Source organism: Tenrec ecaudatus, chromosome 5 (genome assembly GCF_050624435.1).
Source record: "Tenrec ecaudatus isolate mTenEca1 chromosome 5, mTenEca1.hap1, whole genome shotgun sequence".
Taxonomy (NCBI): Eukaryota; Metazoa; Chordata; class Mammalia; order Afrosoricida; family Tenrecidae; genus Tenrec; species Tenrec ecaudatus.
Window position 1 is genome coordinate 19,638,809 of NC_134534.1, and position 17,895 is coordinate 19,656,703.

General features: G+C 47.0%; 1 protein-coding gene across 2 annotated transcripts; it reads right to left on the reverse strand.

Annotated features, from left to right (window-relative positions):
• Window positions 1–842: 842 nt before the first annotated feature.
• CCN3 (cellular communication network factor 3) lies at window positions 843–11,851 on the reverse strand. 2 transcript variants are annotated; one of them, XM_075549334.1, is made up of 5 exons: window positions 11,509–11,851; window positions 11,162–11,390; window positions 9,031–9,354; window positions 6,566–6,780; window positions 843–2,585 (listed from the first exon to the last, which is right to left on the reverse strand). In XM_075549334.1, exons 1-5 carry the CDS (start codon window positions 11,590–11,592, stop codon window positions 2,289–2,291), a joined length of 1,149 nt encoding a protein of 382 aa, XP_075405449.1. In that variant the 5' UTR covers window positions 11,593–11,851; the 3' UTR covers window positions 843–2,288. The 2 variants fall into 2 exon arrangements, with proteins under 2 accessions (XP_075405449.1, XP_075405450.1); XM_075549335.1 differs by having other exon boundaries at window positions 9,103–9,354; window positions 11,509–11,815.
• Window positions 11,852–17,895: the final 6,044 nt, after the last annotated feature.

A 17,895-nucleotide genomic window follows, 5' to 3' on the forward strand; every position in this document is an offset into this window, starting at 1 on the left:
GAATTAACTCTTCATTTCTTTCTCCTGTTTTATGGTTGCACATTCTTAGATGAAAAAATGGGAAAAAAATAACAGACACCAAAAGGAAAAAAACCCAACGGAGACTAACAGGAAACCATCATGCCCATTCTCTGTGAGGTCTTCTTTTCACGGCTTTTATGGATATTTTAAAATGAAAACCTATCACTCTCTTTATAGTTACATGTCTTGTTTTGGTTAAATATTCCCCCATGTTTTCATTTTAATGATTGCTTTTCAATATAGTGGATATACTGTGATTTATCTAGCCAAATCTTCATTGTTGAATGATTCTAATATTTGCATCTATGAACAATATTGAGTCAAACAACCTTGTGCACAACTAAGCTTTGGACTGAGCCATAGGGTAGTTTAAAGTAGAAGAAAAATGACTTTAATTAGAGCTTTAAATCCACCAGTTATTTTTTTAACTTTCCTTTTTTTTCAGTAAGTCCCCTCGCTTATAAAATGGGGTCACAGATGACATATTTTGTAGGGCTACAACAAAGTGGCCTGGAGCCCTGTCTGTGACTACACAAAGGACACAGAACAACCAACTCACAAGAGCCCCAGGTCCACTGTCACCAGGCAGAGGTGAGGCAGGCCTCTGCCCTCCATCTTCAACATGTCCCTTAGAGTCAGTGTGATGCCGAATGTTTCAGACCTGGCAGCTGAAGTCCCCTAACTCGGTACGAACTGTTATCCTCCTTGTGATAGAAGCTGTAAGCGCACCGTTTTGTGTGACTGGCATCTCATTTAATCCATTGTTTTAAAAAAATTTATTTTCATTAAGTGAGAATGCTAAAGTTAATAACACAAAGTCATAGCTGATCACACGCCGATAAAACCAGGTTTATTTTGGGCTGTCGGACAAGTACAGAAGTTAAAAAGAATATTTTACAAAATGTACAGTTTAATTTACATAAATACTTTAATGGTGACATTAGAGAAATGTACAGGTGTCATTTGGTAGCCTATCTTGCATCCTGACAAGTGAGATACATGCTTCTGCGCACGTGTATCGTGTTTGCGAGTTTTCATCATTCTGGCCCAAGGAGAAGTTTTGGGCATGTCTAAGGTATTTTAGACATGCTACCAGGAGAGGATAGTTTCTGGGGAAGGACATCATGCATGGTAGATTACAGGGGCAGTAGGAAAGAGGAGGACCCTCAACAAGATGGATCGGCTGCAACAAGGGGCTGCAATATGACATGATTGTCGGCACGGCACGGAGTCAGGCAGTGCTTTGTTCTGTGGCACACGGGGTTGTGCACAAGTTCTTTCTGTTGCACAGAAGGGGGGCCCTACTGGCTGGCACCCAACAACAATAAAATGCTTCTAAACACACGGAATTGGTGGTAGCTGCACACCAAATAACTGAATTTGCTCTTACTCAAAATTCCATCCAAAGAACATTTGAAAATGATCAGGATTTAAGACTGAATAACTTATGTGCTCCGGAACTCGGGTTCCTCAACCCTAAGATGAAAGGGTTCCTACTGATACACTCCTCTGCTGCTGCATTAAACAACAGCCGCTTCCAGGACGAAGACATGCAAGGAAGGTCCCGGCCCTCTTGGTTCAAAGCGGAGTTCTCTGATTGGCTTCTTTCTATCTGATTGGCTTCTTTCTACTTAACGAGCACACTGTGGATACAGCATCATCTCTAGTGAACCAAAAAAAGATCCTCCACAGACTAGCTTAAATCTCAAGTCAAAGACCTATCTGTTAGCTTGGATCTTAATCTGGAAAGTTCAGCATTGAGTACCCACAAGGGAATCTCCACTAAGCACCCTCAACTCAGACCTTAATATACGCCTGGAGGGATATTTGCGGGAAGGCACATTCAGTATGCTGGCGAGCATCCTTGTGCGGTTTCTTAGAGTGACACTTCCTGGGAGTGGCGCTTGTCTACACAATATAAAATGAGTGGAAGAGATATACGCTACAAAGTAAAACAGATAACTGGTTTCTCAAAAGCACAGGCATTCGCACTTGAAAGAAATAAAACAAAATACCACCGAAAGGGAAGTCATCCTGAAGCCATATCGCGAGCTTACCTTCGTTCAAAGTTTACAGTTCATGATATCATTTGACGAGGGGGTTAAAAAAGGGCAGCTATAAGGGTTCTCACATCACTGCTGGATGCATGATGCATAGGACTCGGGATGAAAGAATGACTCTTCATTAGTTTTCTTCTGTTCACCTGGTGGTGTGTCATGCAGGAGCTACACCTGGCCTCCGTAGGTGAGCTTCGCCAGGGACACCGGCTACATCTCCCCTCTGCTGTCACTGGGTTCCAGCTCCTGGAGGAAGGCCCCGTTGTTCTGAGGACAGTTGGTGTGACAGGCACAGGTCCCGATGACCATCACCGGCTTCTTGACTGTTTGTCCTGGGAAGCACAGGAACTCCACCTGGATGGTTTTGGTGTTGTGCGGGGTGCAGCACCGACCATCGCTGCAGACGCCACAGAACCGGGGCTTGTAGGTGTGCACGCTGGTGCAGTTCTTGAACTGCAGGTGCATGGCTTTGAGTGACTTCCTGGTGCGCAGACACCTTTTTCCTCTCTAGGAAAGAAGCACAGAAGTCAGCGCGGAATGGCCTCGCTCCCACTGAGAAGCATGCTGGAATCTACTGGCTGCCTAGCCAATAGCCTTACCTTCTTTGTTAAAGCTCGGGTGGTGTAGGGATTATGAGCTGGGCTGCTAACTGCAAACTCAGCAGCTCGTTGGGAGATGGATGAGACTTTCTGCTGCTGGGAGGGGGTTTAGAGCCCCTGACACTCAAAGGTCCTGATCTACTCCACTCAGTATGGTCCCTACGGTTCACCGTTGACTTGATGGTACTGAGTTTGGCGCTGATTTTCCTATTTGCTAACAGAATGTGAACTTTGGGAAATGGGCTCAGTTCACAGTATTTCTCTTCCCCAGACCACGTGGGAGCTTGGAGTGGCCTGCTGACAAAGATGTGGCTGGAGAAACGAAACCTCTCAGAAATCCTTTGCTTTCCTGACAAATTCCTTCCTCCTCCCCCCTTGGGGTTTCCTTTCTGCTCACAAAGCAGACCCCATACTTTGGGCCATAACTATCTGATGACCGGCAGGTGACAAAGGAAGTATAAGGAAATGCCATCACTTTAGAAACTTCCCTAATGGGGTTTCGTGTTATTTTTCAGTCAAGTGTATTCTTAAGTTTTACAGAGAAAGGGAGTAAGGGTGGAATTTTTGCACGCCCATAATATTTGAAATGCTTTCCGACATTTACCCACTTGATCCTTAAGAACAACACTCACTCCTACAAGATCAGTGACCATGAAGGCTGAGAACCGGGTGCTGAAGATAAAAGGAGAATTAAACCAAATCCCGGCTCTGTACTCATGGAGACTCAGCAGGACATAGGAAACACAAGCAGACCCTGACACTAAGACTAATGGGGTCGGGGAACATCCAATATGTGAATTTGTTTCTCTATAAACCCAAGTTTTCTCTTATATTGTGACCACAAGAAATTCGAAGGCAGTGAGATTTAAGATTATTTACCATGAGGGCAAAGCAAGTATAGAGTTTATTTAAAAATCCACTAACAATGCTTAATGGGGAAACTCAATACCGATAATTTAGGAGAGCAAAAGCTATGTGTATTTCCTCATTTACCAGTTTGCCTCAATTCTCCATTATTTTCACTTTCCCACCTCCTTCGAATTCCTCCCCCCCGCCCCTCCATGCTTCAGGGTGATTAGATTTAGGATTCTCTTATCTTAGTGGCTTTTCGTCTTTAGTGCGCACTAGAACTATCTACCTCAAACCAAAGTAATTGTCATTTAGTCGATTCCGACTCATAGAGACTCTATAGAACACAGTAGCACTGGTTTCCGAGGCTGCAAATCTTTATGAAAGAGATGTTGATATTATGAGGTGCTGTCAAGTCCGTTCTGATTAATAGCAACCTCATGTACAACAGAATGGAACATCACCCAGTTGTCCTCCATTCGAGCCATTTTTGAAGCCACTGTGTCAGTTCCTCTCATTGAGGGCTTTCCTCTATTTCTCTGCCCCATCCATGTACCAAGCATGAAGTCCTTCTCCAGGGACTGGTCTATCCTGACAACATGCCCAAAGTATGTGAGATGAAGTCTGGCCATCCTTGGCCCTAAGGAACATGCATTCTGGGTGTACTTCTTCCAGAAAGATTTTGTTCCTTTGACAGTCCATGGTACTTTCCATTTTCTGCACCAACACCCTACTTCACACACATTGAGTCTTCTTCAGTCTTCCTTAGTCTTCGGTGTTTAGCCTTCACGTGCATATGAGGCAATTGAAAACACCATGGCGTAGGTCAGACACACGTCGTCTAAGTCAACTCCTTGTTGTCAACACCTGACAGAGGCCTTGTGCAGCAGGTTTACCCAGTGCAACGATGGGAGAGAAAGTCTCATCTTTCTCCCTTGGCATAGCTGGTGGAATTGAAATGCTGACCTTGTGGTTAGCAGCCCAAGGCATAACCCGCTATGCCATGAGAGGTCCTTAAAATTGCTTACAGGCTTGTTTAAAAACAAACATATTGCTGGGCCTCACACTGTGGGCCCAAGCATTTGGATTTCCAACAAGTTCTTCAGTGTTACTGCTGCTCTGGGGACCCAGCTTCAGGAAGCACTGCCCTAAACTGCAAGCATCCCCTAGGGATACAAAGTAATGATTGCTTTGCTTTTACTTCCCTGGCTCTCATATAAAGTCCCTAAGTTTCATAGACTTCACATTAATATAGTGAATACAATGTTTCCCTGAATTAAACTTGCTGTAAGCGACAAGACGAGACAACAAAATTAAGGAGAAGAAACCAAATTTTAGAGACATGAGATGAAAAATATCATCTAAGAAGCAAGTTAAACCTATTTAAGGGATTCTAGTTTCTTTCCATATTGAATGCTTACATTCTAGCCAACAGTACAAAAAGACACAAGTATAGCAACAACTGTCTCTGTGCATGCATGTGCGTGTGTGTCTCTGTGCATGCATGTGCGTGTGTGTCTCTGTGCATGTATGTGTGTGTGTATGCTTGCTGAAATGGGAGCTGTGGTAGTGTAGTGCCTCCGCAGTTAGCTGCAAGCCACAGGTCAGGGGTTGGAAACCACCGGTCACTCTGAGGTAGAAAGACAAGGCTGTCTATTCCTTTAAAGATTCAGGAACTCAAGGTCTACTTTGTCCTATAGGATCTCTATGCATTGAAACCAATTCGATGGCAGTGAGCTCTTTTGAGTTTTTTTGTGTGTTATATGTACATCGTAATTTTCTTAACTGTGTGTATGTGGGGGGGGGATGTAACATTATGGGTACAGTTTTCACCACGAGGTGTTTCTGAGCACTCTCTCAAAGCTGATAGGAGACACATAGAGCTAGGATGGACCTCAAGAAGCTTGACAACATAGCAGTCATCGAATAGTGCAAATATGAGGGACGTCTTGCCCTTCGTTAATATACAGACATGTTAAGTAATACCAGCTAATTGTAGCAAGTGCCTTGTACCTATCCGGCATTTTGCAGATTCCTTCTATTTAATCCTCATGGCAACCTTGAAGCAGGTGCCATCCACAGCCCTGCTCCACAGGGGATGGCACTGAGACTAAGAGGTTAAGAACACTGCCCACGATCACCTCCTCGTCTGCGTGGAAAGCCAGGATTTGAAGCCAGGCTGTCTGCCTCCAGAGTCTGCACCCAAGTATTAGATGACACTGCCTCAGTCTACAGCTATGCGAGCCCTGCATTGCTACAGACTAGGTTTTTTTTTTCTGTGTGTGTGTGCCTTGTACAAGGTCACATAGAATGGTTCCATTTGGGTGTTGCATTTATCTGATGTAGGGCTCTGGTAACAAGGTCCGTGATGTCATCAAGAACCAGTCAGAGCTCCGGATCTGTGTGCCTTATACTCAGCGCTAACACCCTGAGTTGATCTAATTCCAGCTAACAAGAAAAGAAACATGCTGTTTAATTTGGACCATACTGCTTTATCCTGGCAAAGGCACTCTTTCCACTCAGCCCTTAAAACTCTTGACCCTAACTCCCAGGTTCCCACTCATTTGTTCACCAACAATGATGGAGCAGGCACGCTATGTACCAGGCCGGCTGATGGGTGAACCAGACAGACATGGTTCACATGCTGCTGTTTCCTACACGTGGAACCCCGAGAGGTGAGGAGAACTCAGGCTGGAACGGTCCTTTTTACCGCCATTTATACTGGGGATGCTGAAGGCCCCTTTCTCCGGAATGGGGATTACCAGAGAATCCTGAACTGGGGAAAGCACTTCGGTTGGATGGACCCTACCTCTTCACTTTGGGACTTTCTGCCAGTCATTTGGCATCTTTCCAAACCTGGAAGAGGAAGCAAGGTATAAATCTGCTCCCACTGGATCTGTCTTTCGGCTTTCTCTCTGGGTTGAACTCCCAGCTACAGCTGACCGGGAGTCTACAGGTACCAGAGGGACTATCTTGAACCTGGGCGTCGGTGAAGCCAGTCCACGCACGTTCTGAAGGTAGGTTCCCCAGGCTCCTTACCTTATCTGTTGGTTTCTCAGGTTCTTGGTCGCAGGGACGCACCAGGCAGAGCTGTGTCTGCTTCACCATCTCACACTGCCGATTCCTGTTGGTGACTCGAGTGGAGAAGCCCATGCCGCAGCTCCTGGAGCAAGCGCTCCACTCTGTGGTCTGTTCAATGCAGTTGCTACTTGAGTCAGAGACTTCAACTCCTAGAGTGGCCTCTGGTCTGTAAGCTGCAGGATGTGTAAATAAAGATAGCTATATTAAGTAAAACAAGATTTGCCGAGTTTCCCCCCCCCCCCCTTCATTGTTATTAGAAATAGGGTCTTATCCCAGGGGGCCTATCTGGATATTTTTACTTACTAACTCCTAGCAGGAAGACCAGGGAGCCCCTGTGGCAGAATGGGTTATAAGTTGGGCTGCTAACCACAAGGTCAGCTGTTGGAAACCACTTGTTGTTCCAAGGGAGAAAGAGGAGACTTTCTACTCCTGTAAAGAATTGCGGTCTCAGAAACTCACTGGAGGGAGCTCCAGCCTGCTCTAGAAGTTGAAATCCACTGGATGGCAATGACTTATTTGTTTGTTTGTTTTTGTTCAGGTCGCCAACATCCATCTGTAGATATGTCCTAGTGTGGTGGCTTGAGATCATATGATGGTCGAAGCCAGGCTACCAGTATTTCAAATTCCAGAGAGATCACTCGTGGCAGAAAGGTTTCAGAAGATCTTCTTGACTAAGGCTGGCTGGGAAGAATGACCTACTGCTCTGCGTCTAAAAATGGGCCAACGAAACCCTTCAGATTCCAACAGCAGATTGTCCAATTCATTATTGCACTATGAGTCCACTAGACTGGCAGGTATTCAAAATACACAGTGAACTTGAGCATGCAAATGATCAGAAGACAGGTCAGGACTGGGAAATGTCTCATTCTGTTAGATATGGGGTCACCATCAGGGAGAGCTGACTTATTTAATACCACTGCCAACAGGTGACATACTTCTGACATGAGGTCTATCTACCTCACCGCCATCGAGTCGATTCCCAATTAGCGACCCCATAGAACAGGGCAGATCTGGCTTTGGGTTTCTGAGAATAGCTCTTTAGGGAGTAGAGAGCCTTGTCTTCCTCCTGCAGAGTGGCTGGTGACTTCAAACTGCTGACTTTGTGTTCAGCAGCCAGTTTGTAACCTTAGTAGTGTTTTCAACATGTAGACTCTCATATGGGAGAAAGATGAGGCTGTTACTTCCGTGAAGAGTTATGGTCTCAGAAACCCAGAGGGGCAGGTCCACCCTGTCCTGTAAGGCTGCTGAGAATTGGACTTGATTTGGTGGTAATGAGTTTGGAGTTTCTTGGATAAGTTTATGTATTAAAAAGCTTACGATAAAACTTTCATTGTGATGAGTAAGTAGGCAAACTAGTGACAAAAGCCCCATTTTGCTTTTCGGAGGGAAAAGCGGCTGTCTTGGTCATAGGATACAGAGAATTGGACTTTGATAAAAAAGTTCTGTTGTCATACACTGCAATGGACACATCTCTTCGACACAGTAGTTTTCTCTATCTGCCAGGCCTGCCTAACAATTTCTGATGGCAGAAGTGATCAGGCTCACAATGGTAACACAAAATGGAAACAGCAACAATAACAACAACACACCTCGGGGAACCTCGTGGGAGTCAGAGTCAAACTGGGCTCACAGAGCTTTCAGTGGCCTGTGATCTTTCAGAACTCGATAGCCAGGCCTTTTTCTCAGGCACCGTTCTGAGGATTCTAACCTCCCACCTTTTGATGAGAATCTGAGTGTTTAGCCATCTCTACCACCCAGGAAGAGAGACATGCTGACAGTATGAGTGATTGGGCTGATCAATGGCGTCTAACTTACAGGTCAACTCCTGAGGCTCGCCTCCCCTCCCCTCCACACCTCCCCCCAGTGAGATTTCATTTGTAAGGCAAAACAAAAAAAAAAAGCACAAGACTTGATTCTTCCTGCAGCATCTGGAAGAGTGACATTTTTCTCTGACAAGGGACAATTCTTCAGGGGGGCTGGTTGTGACAGGAGTCACTGACTGGGTGTATACAATCCAGAAATAAAAGAGCAATCCTCACTCTTCTCTTTGTATAGCAATAAAAGTTAAAGTGGGATTGACTTAACACCAACCAACCAACCCCGTGGCAACCATTCAACAAGACAAACTCAGGTTCATTGCAGAATGAGGCAGGCTGTCTTTCAAAGGAATTCTAACCAATGGCCTCAAATGTAGCACTCTTAGTGAAGACCGCACAGAACTGGGCACTGTTTCATTGGTGATTGATGAGGATGTCACAAATCCCAGACAACTGGGTGCCAACACCTAGTAACAGCAACAATTTATAAGAACTTGTGCGAGTGCTTCTGAAATTTAGCTCAGATTTAAAGACAGGATGTGTTATTTCCCAGGGGGTCATCTGAATCTACCCTTGAATGCCCAAAACCAAGGACAATTTTCTCACCTCCCTCCTGCCTGCATTTATCCTGTAGGCAGAAGGATCTGTGTCCACCTCCAGGCACCTGGAGCTTCTCACCTGGTAGGGCGAGGCCTCCCAATCCCCCATCCTCGTCGGGGTCACAGATCCACTTTTCACAGCATTCCCCAGGCACCTCAACTTTTCTTGGAGCAGGGCAGTCAGGCCGGGGCAAGAGCAGGTCGTGGTTGCAGCGTGGCACACAGCCGATCTGCCCATCTCTGCAGGTGCACTGGTACTTGCAACTCGGCTGGAAGGTCTCTCCGCTGCGGTAAATGACCCCGTCGAACACACAGTTGTCTCCCTCCAGCACTAGAACATGGGGCAAACGGGAGAGAGCGGATAAAGGAGAGAGCCACACACATGACACAGTGCACGGGAGAGGCTAAGCGAGGCTTCTGAGTAAAGTTCAAACTCTGAGTGGTTCCTTTCCAGTTCCGGTGACCTGCATTCTTCCCCATCTCTGGTAGAGACGCACTCATTCAGGCCCTTCTGAGCAAGAAGAACCTTCCACATCAACCCTGTCCAGGTTCTCCCTTCACAGCTGACAAAATGAAGTGACACACCCAGGCACGGCCCCGTAACAATGATAGAGTCGTGTTACAAGTCCCTTTTAAGACACTCCTCAGAGGAGAAACCCCCCTGATGGCAGTGGGTTTGGGCTGGACTGGTTTTGTGCTGGCATGCCAGAAGCAGATAATTCAACACTCCATCTTCATCCAATAGGGTGAACGGTCACATGGGGCACTCGCAGCTATCGAGTCAATATCAACTTATTCCGACCCTAGGAGACAGGGCAGAACGGACACTTCTGAGTTTCTGAGACTGTAACTCTTTAAGGGGAACAGAAAGCTCCGGCGGTTTTGAAACTGTCCTGGGATTCCTTGACGTTTAAGCAAATTGTCACCATATTTGAAGAAAAGTAACAGGCCTTTCCAGGAGCCCTGGTGACATAATGGCTACATGTTGGGCTGAAACTTGTGTAAAGTTCAACCGTTTGAAACTTGCCAAGGGTCGCTGTCAAACCAGGTCACAATAAGTTGGTATTGACTTGATGGCAGTGAGCTTGAGTTAAAAAGGCATTCACCAAAATATCGTATCATTGTGAACGACGGGGAGTGCAGAGTGGAGACCCAAAGCCCATCTGTAAGTAACTGGGCAAGGGGAAGGTGGGGGAAAACAGGGAGAACCGATCACAATGATCTACATAGAACCCCCTCCCAGGGGGACAGGCAACAGAAAAGTGTGTGAAAGGACACTTCGGTCAGTGTAAGACATAAAAAAAAAATCAATAAATTATCAAGGGTTCATGAGGGATGGAAGGTGGGAGAGGAGGGCAAAAATGAGAAGCTGATACCAAGGACTCAAGTAGAAAGAAAATATTCTGTGAATGATGATGGCAACAAATGTACAAATGTGCTTGACACAGTGGATGGATGCATGGAGCATGATAAGAATGTATGAACCCCAATAAAATGACTTAAAAAAAGGCATTCACAACCCCCCTAAGCAGAGAGTCAGTGACCTCCTGCAGATGGTAAATCGGGTGAAAAACTGAACCCCCACTACCACCCCATGGAATAAGTCGTATGAGCCTGCACTGGCTAGTTGTCTGCATTTCCTTAACTCGCGGGCTGGCAGAATCTTCCCAGGAGGCTAGCAGCTGCTTTAGGCTGGAAAAGGGCGGTTTCAGGTGTGGGAACCAACCTGCTGGAGGGCAGGCATGCACTGTGAGGGTGTGAGTAAATATGCCTTCCCAACACCCTCAAGTGTGTCCCTGGAAATACCTCAAGGCAATGACTTCATCGGCCCGAATGGGGTTTCGGAGGCCCCCTCTCTCCAGGGGAGGCTTTAAAGGATGAATGCTTCTCACCTCTTGGGCAGGTTTTCTCTTGGCCTGGGGCCATTCCCCCCAGTCCACTGCACTCCAGCCCAAGCCTGGCTCCACAAATCACTACTGGACCCTCACTAGCTCATCCTTTCCAAGGGTGCGCACCACCCTCTGGGAAAAGTGTGTATGTGGTGTGTGTGTGTGTGTGTGTGTGTGTGTGTGTGTGTGTGTGAGGTAAGGCCGCTCCAGCTGTGGCAGGAGAAGAGGATGGGGGTAGGGCCGTATTACCCATGCAGATGCCAGTCTGTGCGCTGGGGTCGGCGCTGCGGTCGCAGTACAGGCCGCTGCTCTCCTCGCAGGGCTGCAGGTCCGAGCAGCTCTCGCCGCGCTGGCCGGCGCACACCAGGCAGCAGGCGCAGCCGTCCAGCACGGCGGGCACTCCGGGCGCGCAGGCCGGCGGCGCGCTGGTGGCGCACCGCTCGGGGCACGGCGATGGGCAGTGCTGAGTCCAGGCGACCTGGGGGGCGGACGAGAGAGGAGAGGGAGGCCTCAGTGGGGCCAGTGGAGAGGGGCCGAGCCGAGGCCGCCCAGGGCGGGCGAAGTCCTTGGGGCGTCGGGCGGAGCGCGCCACTCACCTGGCCCAGGCTGTGCAGCAGCAGAAAGGCCAGGCGAAGGCGCTGCTTGGGCAGGCAGAGGCTCAAGCGCGGCGCGCTCGGCATGCTCGGGAGTTCTGCGGGCGCTCAGACCGAAGGGAGACTTTCGGCGCCCGGCGGTCCCTGCCTGTCGCTCCCGGGTTTGCGAGTGGCCGCTCGGCCCGCGCCACCGCGCCAGTTTTTATAGCGCGCTCTTGGGACTCACACCAGCGGGTTGGCTGCGGCGCCGGGAGGAGGGGGATCGGCAGGGTGGGGAAGTGGAACAAGCCCCGGGGTTGCCATGGTAATTGGCCGTGGGTGCCGCTCTCCTATGGGCGCGGCGCCGGGGCCTGTGTGTGCCTGTGTGTGGCGACTGGCTTCTCCCAGGGCTCCGGGAGGGGTTGGGCGGGGTCCCGGGGCCGAGCCCCAGGGTCCGCTCGAGCGCGTGGGAAGGAAACGCCCGTTTCCTCCTGGAAGCAGCTTTGCCTTCCCCCAGGACTGAGACACCGCCGCTCCCTTGCACACGCCTCCGCCGGGCGGGTCCCCCCCTGGCTGCGAACCGCTGCGCTCTCGGCACCGGGTGCCTGCAGTCTGGGGCCATCTGTGCGCGTTTGGCGAGGGGCCTGGGAATTTAGTCATCAAGGGAGCACATGCAACTTGGTCACCATTTAGGGGACTCTTTGTAAGTGAGGGAGGGAGGGAGGGAGGGAGGGAGGGAGGGAGGGAGGGAGGGAGAGAGAGAGAGAGAGAGAGAGAGAGAGAGAGAGAGAGAGAGAGAGAGAGAGAGAGAGAGAGAGAGAGAGAGAGAGAGAGGAATAAGAGAGAGGGATGGAGGGTTTTACACCTAGAAACCTCTCAAATCCAGAAAGGAAATGCATCTCAGCCACGGAGGATGCATTTAGCCAAAAAAGTTCTTTTCCTCTCAAGATATGACAAAATAACGAGGTATAAATTACCAAGGGCTTATGAGGGAGGGGGGAAAGGGGAGGGAGGGGGGAAAAAAAAAGAGGACCTGATGCAAGGGGCTTAAGTGGAGAGCAAATGCCTTGAGAATGATTGGGGCAGGGAATGTATGGATGTGCTTTATGCAATTGTTGTATGTATATGTATGGATTGTGGTAAGAGTTGTTGGAGTCCCTAATAAAATGTAAAAGAAGAAAAGAGAAAAAAATGATTAGGGCAAAGACTGTACAGATGTGCTTTATACAATTGATGTATGTATATGTATGAACTGTGAAAAGAATTGTATCAGCCCCAATAAATTGTTAAAAAAAATAAAATAAAAAATAAAATAAAAAAAAGAACGGAACAAAAAAAAATAAAATAAAATAAAATAAAGCTAAAAATTTAAACAACAACAAAAAAAAGTTCTTTTCCCCCAAATCCTTGCAAGACTCACGGAGCCTTCCTTTCATCCACATTCCACAGGTCTGATTAAAAAAAAGAAAACGCCAGAAAGTAAAATGGAAGAGATAACTATCATTGGTAATTCGTGGTGGAGGTATCGAACACCTGCTGCCCCATCCCTCGGGAGAAACAGCACATGCGAACATCCAAGAATCTTTGCGTGTTTTCTAGGTGTGTTCTGCGCTGCCACCCTGGAAAACTCAGCGAATTCCAGGGAGGTGTTTGCTTCTCAAGGCTCACACTCCAGCCAATCGATTCTCTCTCCAGCCTGGCTCCCTCTTGCAGGAAAGGGCTACCTTGGAAAACTAGTCCCCTTGTTCCGGAAGATGGAGCAGACTGGTTGCTCATAAGGTGACATTTCTCTCCTATTTCAACTTCCCAGGCGCGCGGACAGAACGACACCCAGCTACTTCAAGGATGTCGTTATACAGATCTCTGACGTCACTCAATCAAATGACCTGGCACCAGCCGTCTCCAGCATGAAGAAACTCGGAGCCCCTGTGGGAGGAGTCAGACTCTCCCAGCAGCACCTGCACTGGGTGAAGTCACCTCACACCCTTTCAGGGGGTTTTGAACAGCTGGGAGCCACCATTACGTGTGCAAGCCTCCAAACCAGTGGTTCTCAACCTGTGGGTCACGACCCCTTTGGAGGTTGAACAGCTCTTTCACAGGGGTCGCCCGATTCATAACAGTAGCAAAATGACAGTGATGAAGTAGCAGTCAAAATCATTTTATGGCTGGGGAGTCACCACAACATGAGGAACTGTATTCAAGGGTGGTGGCATGAGGAAGGTTGAGAACCACTGCTCTAAAGAGTCCCCTTTCTCTGAGGGAAACCAGTTTGAGTAGTATTCACGATTGTATAGAGACTGAATCATTGATTTAGCTCCTTAGTCTAGGAAACGCCAGGAACCCTGGTAGTAATGGGGTAACCATGTGGGGCTGCTAACCACATGGTTGATAGTTCAAACGCACCATCTGCGTTTGATGAGGCTGTCTACTAAATTTTTATTAAAGGATCATTTATTGGGGGGCTCTTACAGCTCTTATAACAATCCATACACCAATTGTATCCACTATATTTGTACATATGTTGTACACATATTTTCTAAAAATTTATTTTCTATCAGTTCCTTAGTATCAGCTTGTCTTGGTATCAGCTCCTCTCTTTTCCCTCCCCTCCACCCTCATGACCCCTAGATAAATTATAAATTATTATTCTCATATCTTACACTTACCACTGTCTCCCTTCCCCCATGGTTTCTGTAGTTTGTCTCCCTGGGGGGCAAGGGGTGGCGGTGGCAGTGATGTGTCGATCACAGATCACAGTGATCGGTTCCTTCTTTCTCCCCTCCTCTCCTCACCTTCCCCCATGTCCTCCTGGAAACGATACTCCCATTCGTGTTCCTGGATTCGGTATGTCCTGAGATCTTATCTCTTATCTGTGCCTGTGTACAAGCTCCCGTCTAGCCTGATGTGCAAGGCAGGGCTGGGATCATGGATTGTGGTGGGTGAGGAAGCCTCAAGGAAGAGACTGTTTATTCTTGTAAAGATTTCCAGCCTCAGAAAACTAGAAAAATGGGTGTCTTGAGGCCTACATGGTGGCAGTTAGATGGAATTTGCTCTGTGGCAGTGAGTGAGAGATAGGACACTCAGGTACTCTTTGAATTGATGGGTTTTACAAGTCACCTGGCTTAATGAGACCGACAAGTGGTTGCACATCACTCAGTCAGGATATATATATATATATATATATATATATATATATATATATATATATATATATATATATATATATATATATATATATATATATATATATATATATAAAATCCCCGGAGAAAGAGAGCAATCCACTGAGAGGCCTGGTGGTGTAGTGGGTTACACATTGGTCTGCTGAGCACAAGGTCAGCAGTTGAAAACAATAGCTGCTCCATGGGAGAAAGATGAGGCTGTCAGCTTCTGTAAAGATTTGCAGCTGTGGAAATCCACAAGGGCACTTCTACCCTGCCCTATAGCTTTGTTATGAGTTAGAATTGACTCCGTGGTAGTGAATACACACACACACACACACACACACACACACACGATTCCAGGACCTCCACCCAGACCCACTTACTTGGATTCTCTCGTGGTGACTCTTGGTAGACACCATTTTAATATACTTCCTAATCAGGACCAGCTTTTAGGAAACAAAGCTAGATCTGCTTGGCAGAGTAGAGGGCCCCCAAGCAACAGGGACTGCTCCGGCAGTGAGGTGGATTCACACGGTCACATCCACAAGGATGTTCGCTTACATACCCAGTGGTCCAGAAAATGGTGGGAGTCCCGGCCAGGTTTTGTTCTGTACTGTGTGACGTTGACCAATGGCACCTGACAACAGTTATGGAGCACATTAGAAGCACATGGTCAATGCAAGAGCATCAACCAAGCTTTCCAAGTATGGCTAGGCTGAGACAGAGCAAGGAGTATTTGACAAGGTTGAAGTTGGGCTAACTCTTCACGGAGAAAGGGAAGATTGGGAGGAGCTTTGTAGCTTCAAAGCGAGGACTAAATATCAAGAAGCCACTGCTAAGCATCCTTGATTGCAAGCGACAGAAACGGAAATGACGAGCTTTGGCAAAGAGAACCTCGTTGGAAGAAGATATAGCATTCACATAGTAACAGACGAGAATGATGCAGTTAGACCTCAGAGGCACGTAGGATGAGCGCCTTACTGGCACTGGGTTTGTCTGCCCTGCCATCATCATTCCTCTCTGTGCGACAGCATGCATCTCGCCCACCATGGACCAGCTTCTTCCATGCAAGGAGAGTCTCATCTTTAAATGAATTGAACCCTCATACATAGGCCATCATCATAGAAGCAATGGCTCTCTCCCTTAGGCCCAATTGGGAATGCTCTGGAAAAGAAGTGGGGTGGGCTAGATGGATCAATGCCTTAAGTACACTGGAGTGTGGAGGAAGAGATGTTCCTTAGAAAAGCAGGGACAATTCAAGAAAGCAAGGCTGTCGGCCATACTAATAATATCTTAATCCATTCATATCATCTGTTATCAATGGCCCTGGATAATCTCTACATTAAATCAACTGGAGATAGAGAGCAAAGCCACTTTTTAATAACCATTACATCAGGGCTGCCTTCCTCTAGGAAGGCCCCACCCCCACTCCCACCCAATCCTCCATGTTGGGATAGATGTTCACCCTCGACAGCTAGATTTTCATGTTGGTGCAGGTCTGGTGACCCTTGCGTATCAATGTTCTATCTAACTTACTGGAAAATAGGGAGGTCTCTGTTTATGTCTATCGCCTCCTATTGACCAGAAACCTCTTGAAGGGCAGGAACTTGTCATGGGCATCCCAGCATCCCCCAACATCTACTTCAGTGACAGGCATGGGGCTAATTATTCTGGGACATTTTGAGGGTCTGTCTTCCTCACTTTGAACTTGTCCCTCCTTTGTAGAGGATGAAGTTAGAAGATCTGTAGAGCTTTGCTTGGTCCCATCAGTAACCACCCATCTGTGTCTGACATCCATGTTTTCTTTCTCTGTCTGCGGGCTGACAGGCACGATGACAAGACGGTGAACTTCTCCTGTGGGAAACGCAGCGTGCACCAGCCGCAGTCTCCAGTGAAGTACGAGGAGAAATTCCTGGACAATCTTCCCAGGTTTCTGCGCTCGGTTGACAGCAAGGTGGCAGCTCCAGGGTTTTGGCCAAGTCACCATTTCCTCCTTTCTTCTCCTCCCCTTACCTCAGAGGTGGTACCTGCTTCTCTTTTGTTTAGGTTGGCTGTTAACTGAAATCAGTCAGTACTCTTACATAGATCATGTGTAGAAAATTTTCTAGGGTTCATAAAGGTAATAATGCTGTTTTCATTGATACTCACATAATGTATATACTTACATTTAATGCTTACTTTCTTAGTCTATTGAAGTAAAACAGACATCCATATTTCTGTAGGAAAATGAGATTGAAAGATAATGAAAGTTTTCCACAAACTTTTTGAAGCTACTTCTGGAAAAAACATGGGCTCCATGTTAAACAAAACAAAACAAAACAAAAACAAAACAGATCAAAGGAAACCATTCACGGTCATGTTTTCATCCCTAAGATGACTCCACAGTGATTACGTTCTATGTAAACCCAGGGACATTCAGCATGTCTCCATCCATCACTGCTTAGCCAAGCAACACGTTCTCAGTTCGCGTAATGTTCCTCATAAATCAACCTCACAGCTCTTGGTTGCTCCTTTTGGAATTTCTCTCACATGTCCTTTTTCTGAGACGACGGGAAGTTGGTGGAGCACAAAGCAATTCCACTCTATGTGATGCAGGCCAGCCCTAGGTGGTGTCCATTCCGAGGGCTAATTTCAAACACACCCACTTGCTTTTCTAACAGATCCTTCAACTTCTTCTTTTTTCCAGAAAACAATGAAGGACGAAGAAGAAACTATGATTTGAAGGGCAATATTAAAAATTAAATACATAATGTTTAGTGTTATCCTCTTTGGAAACACCTATTTCTTTCCCGTGTATCAAAAATTCATTTTGGAGTTCTTTCATTGGAAAAATTCTGGAAATGAAGTTAAAAGGCATTCAAGATAGGGATGAAGATCAACGAACACGCTCACTCTTGATGACTTTCTTCGTGGTGTAGTGGGTTTTGCATTGGGCTGCTAACCACAAGGCCAGCAGTGTGAAACTACCGGTCACTCTGTGGGAGAAAAGATGAGGCTTCGGATTCCTGTAAAGGGTTTCAGTCTCAGAAACCCACAAGGGCAGGTCCACTCTGTCCCATAAGGTCCCTGAGTTAGAAACAACTTCATGGCAGTGAGTTTGTCTTTTTGGTTTATAGGAAAATGGGTTCTTTGGAAGTTACTGAGTTTAAAAATTTTTTTTCTGTTTAGAATAGAGTTTACCAAGCTTTTATATACTCCATACGCTCAGAACCTGGACACTGCCCACTACTGTGGGGGAATCCAGCCC

Bases quoted from the DNA above. Each gene is read 5' to 3' on its own strand.
- CCN3 (XM_075549334.1), bottom strand. From the start codon at position 11,592: ATGCCGAGCGCGCCGCGCTTGAGCCTCTGCCTGCCCAAGCAGCGCCTT. The intron at 9,355-11,161 runs GTAATACGGCCC...CCCATGTTCTAG, and splicing joins ACAGACTGGCATCTGCATGG to TGCTGGAGGGAGACAACTGT. The intron at 2,586-6,565 runs GTAAGGAGCCTG...CTTCTTTCCTAG, and splicing joins CTGAGAAACCAACAGATAAG to AGAGGAAAAAGGTGTCTGCG.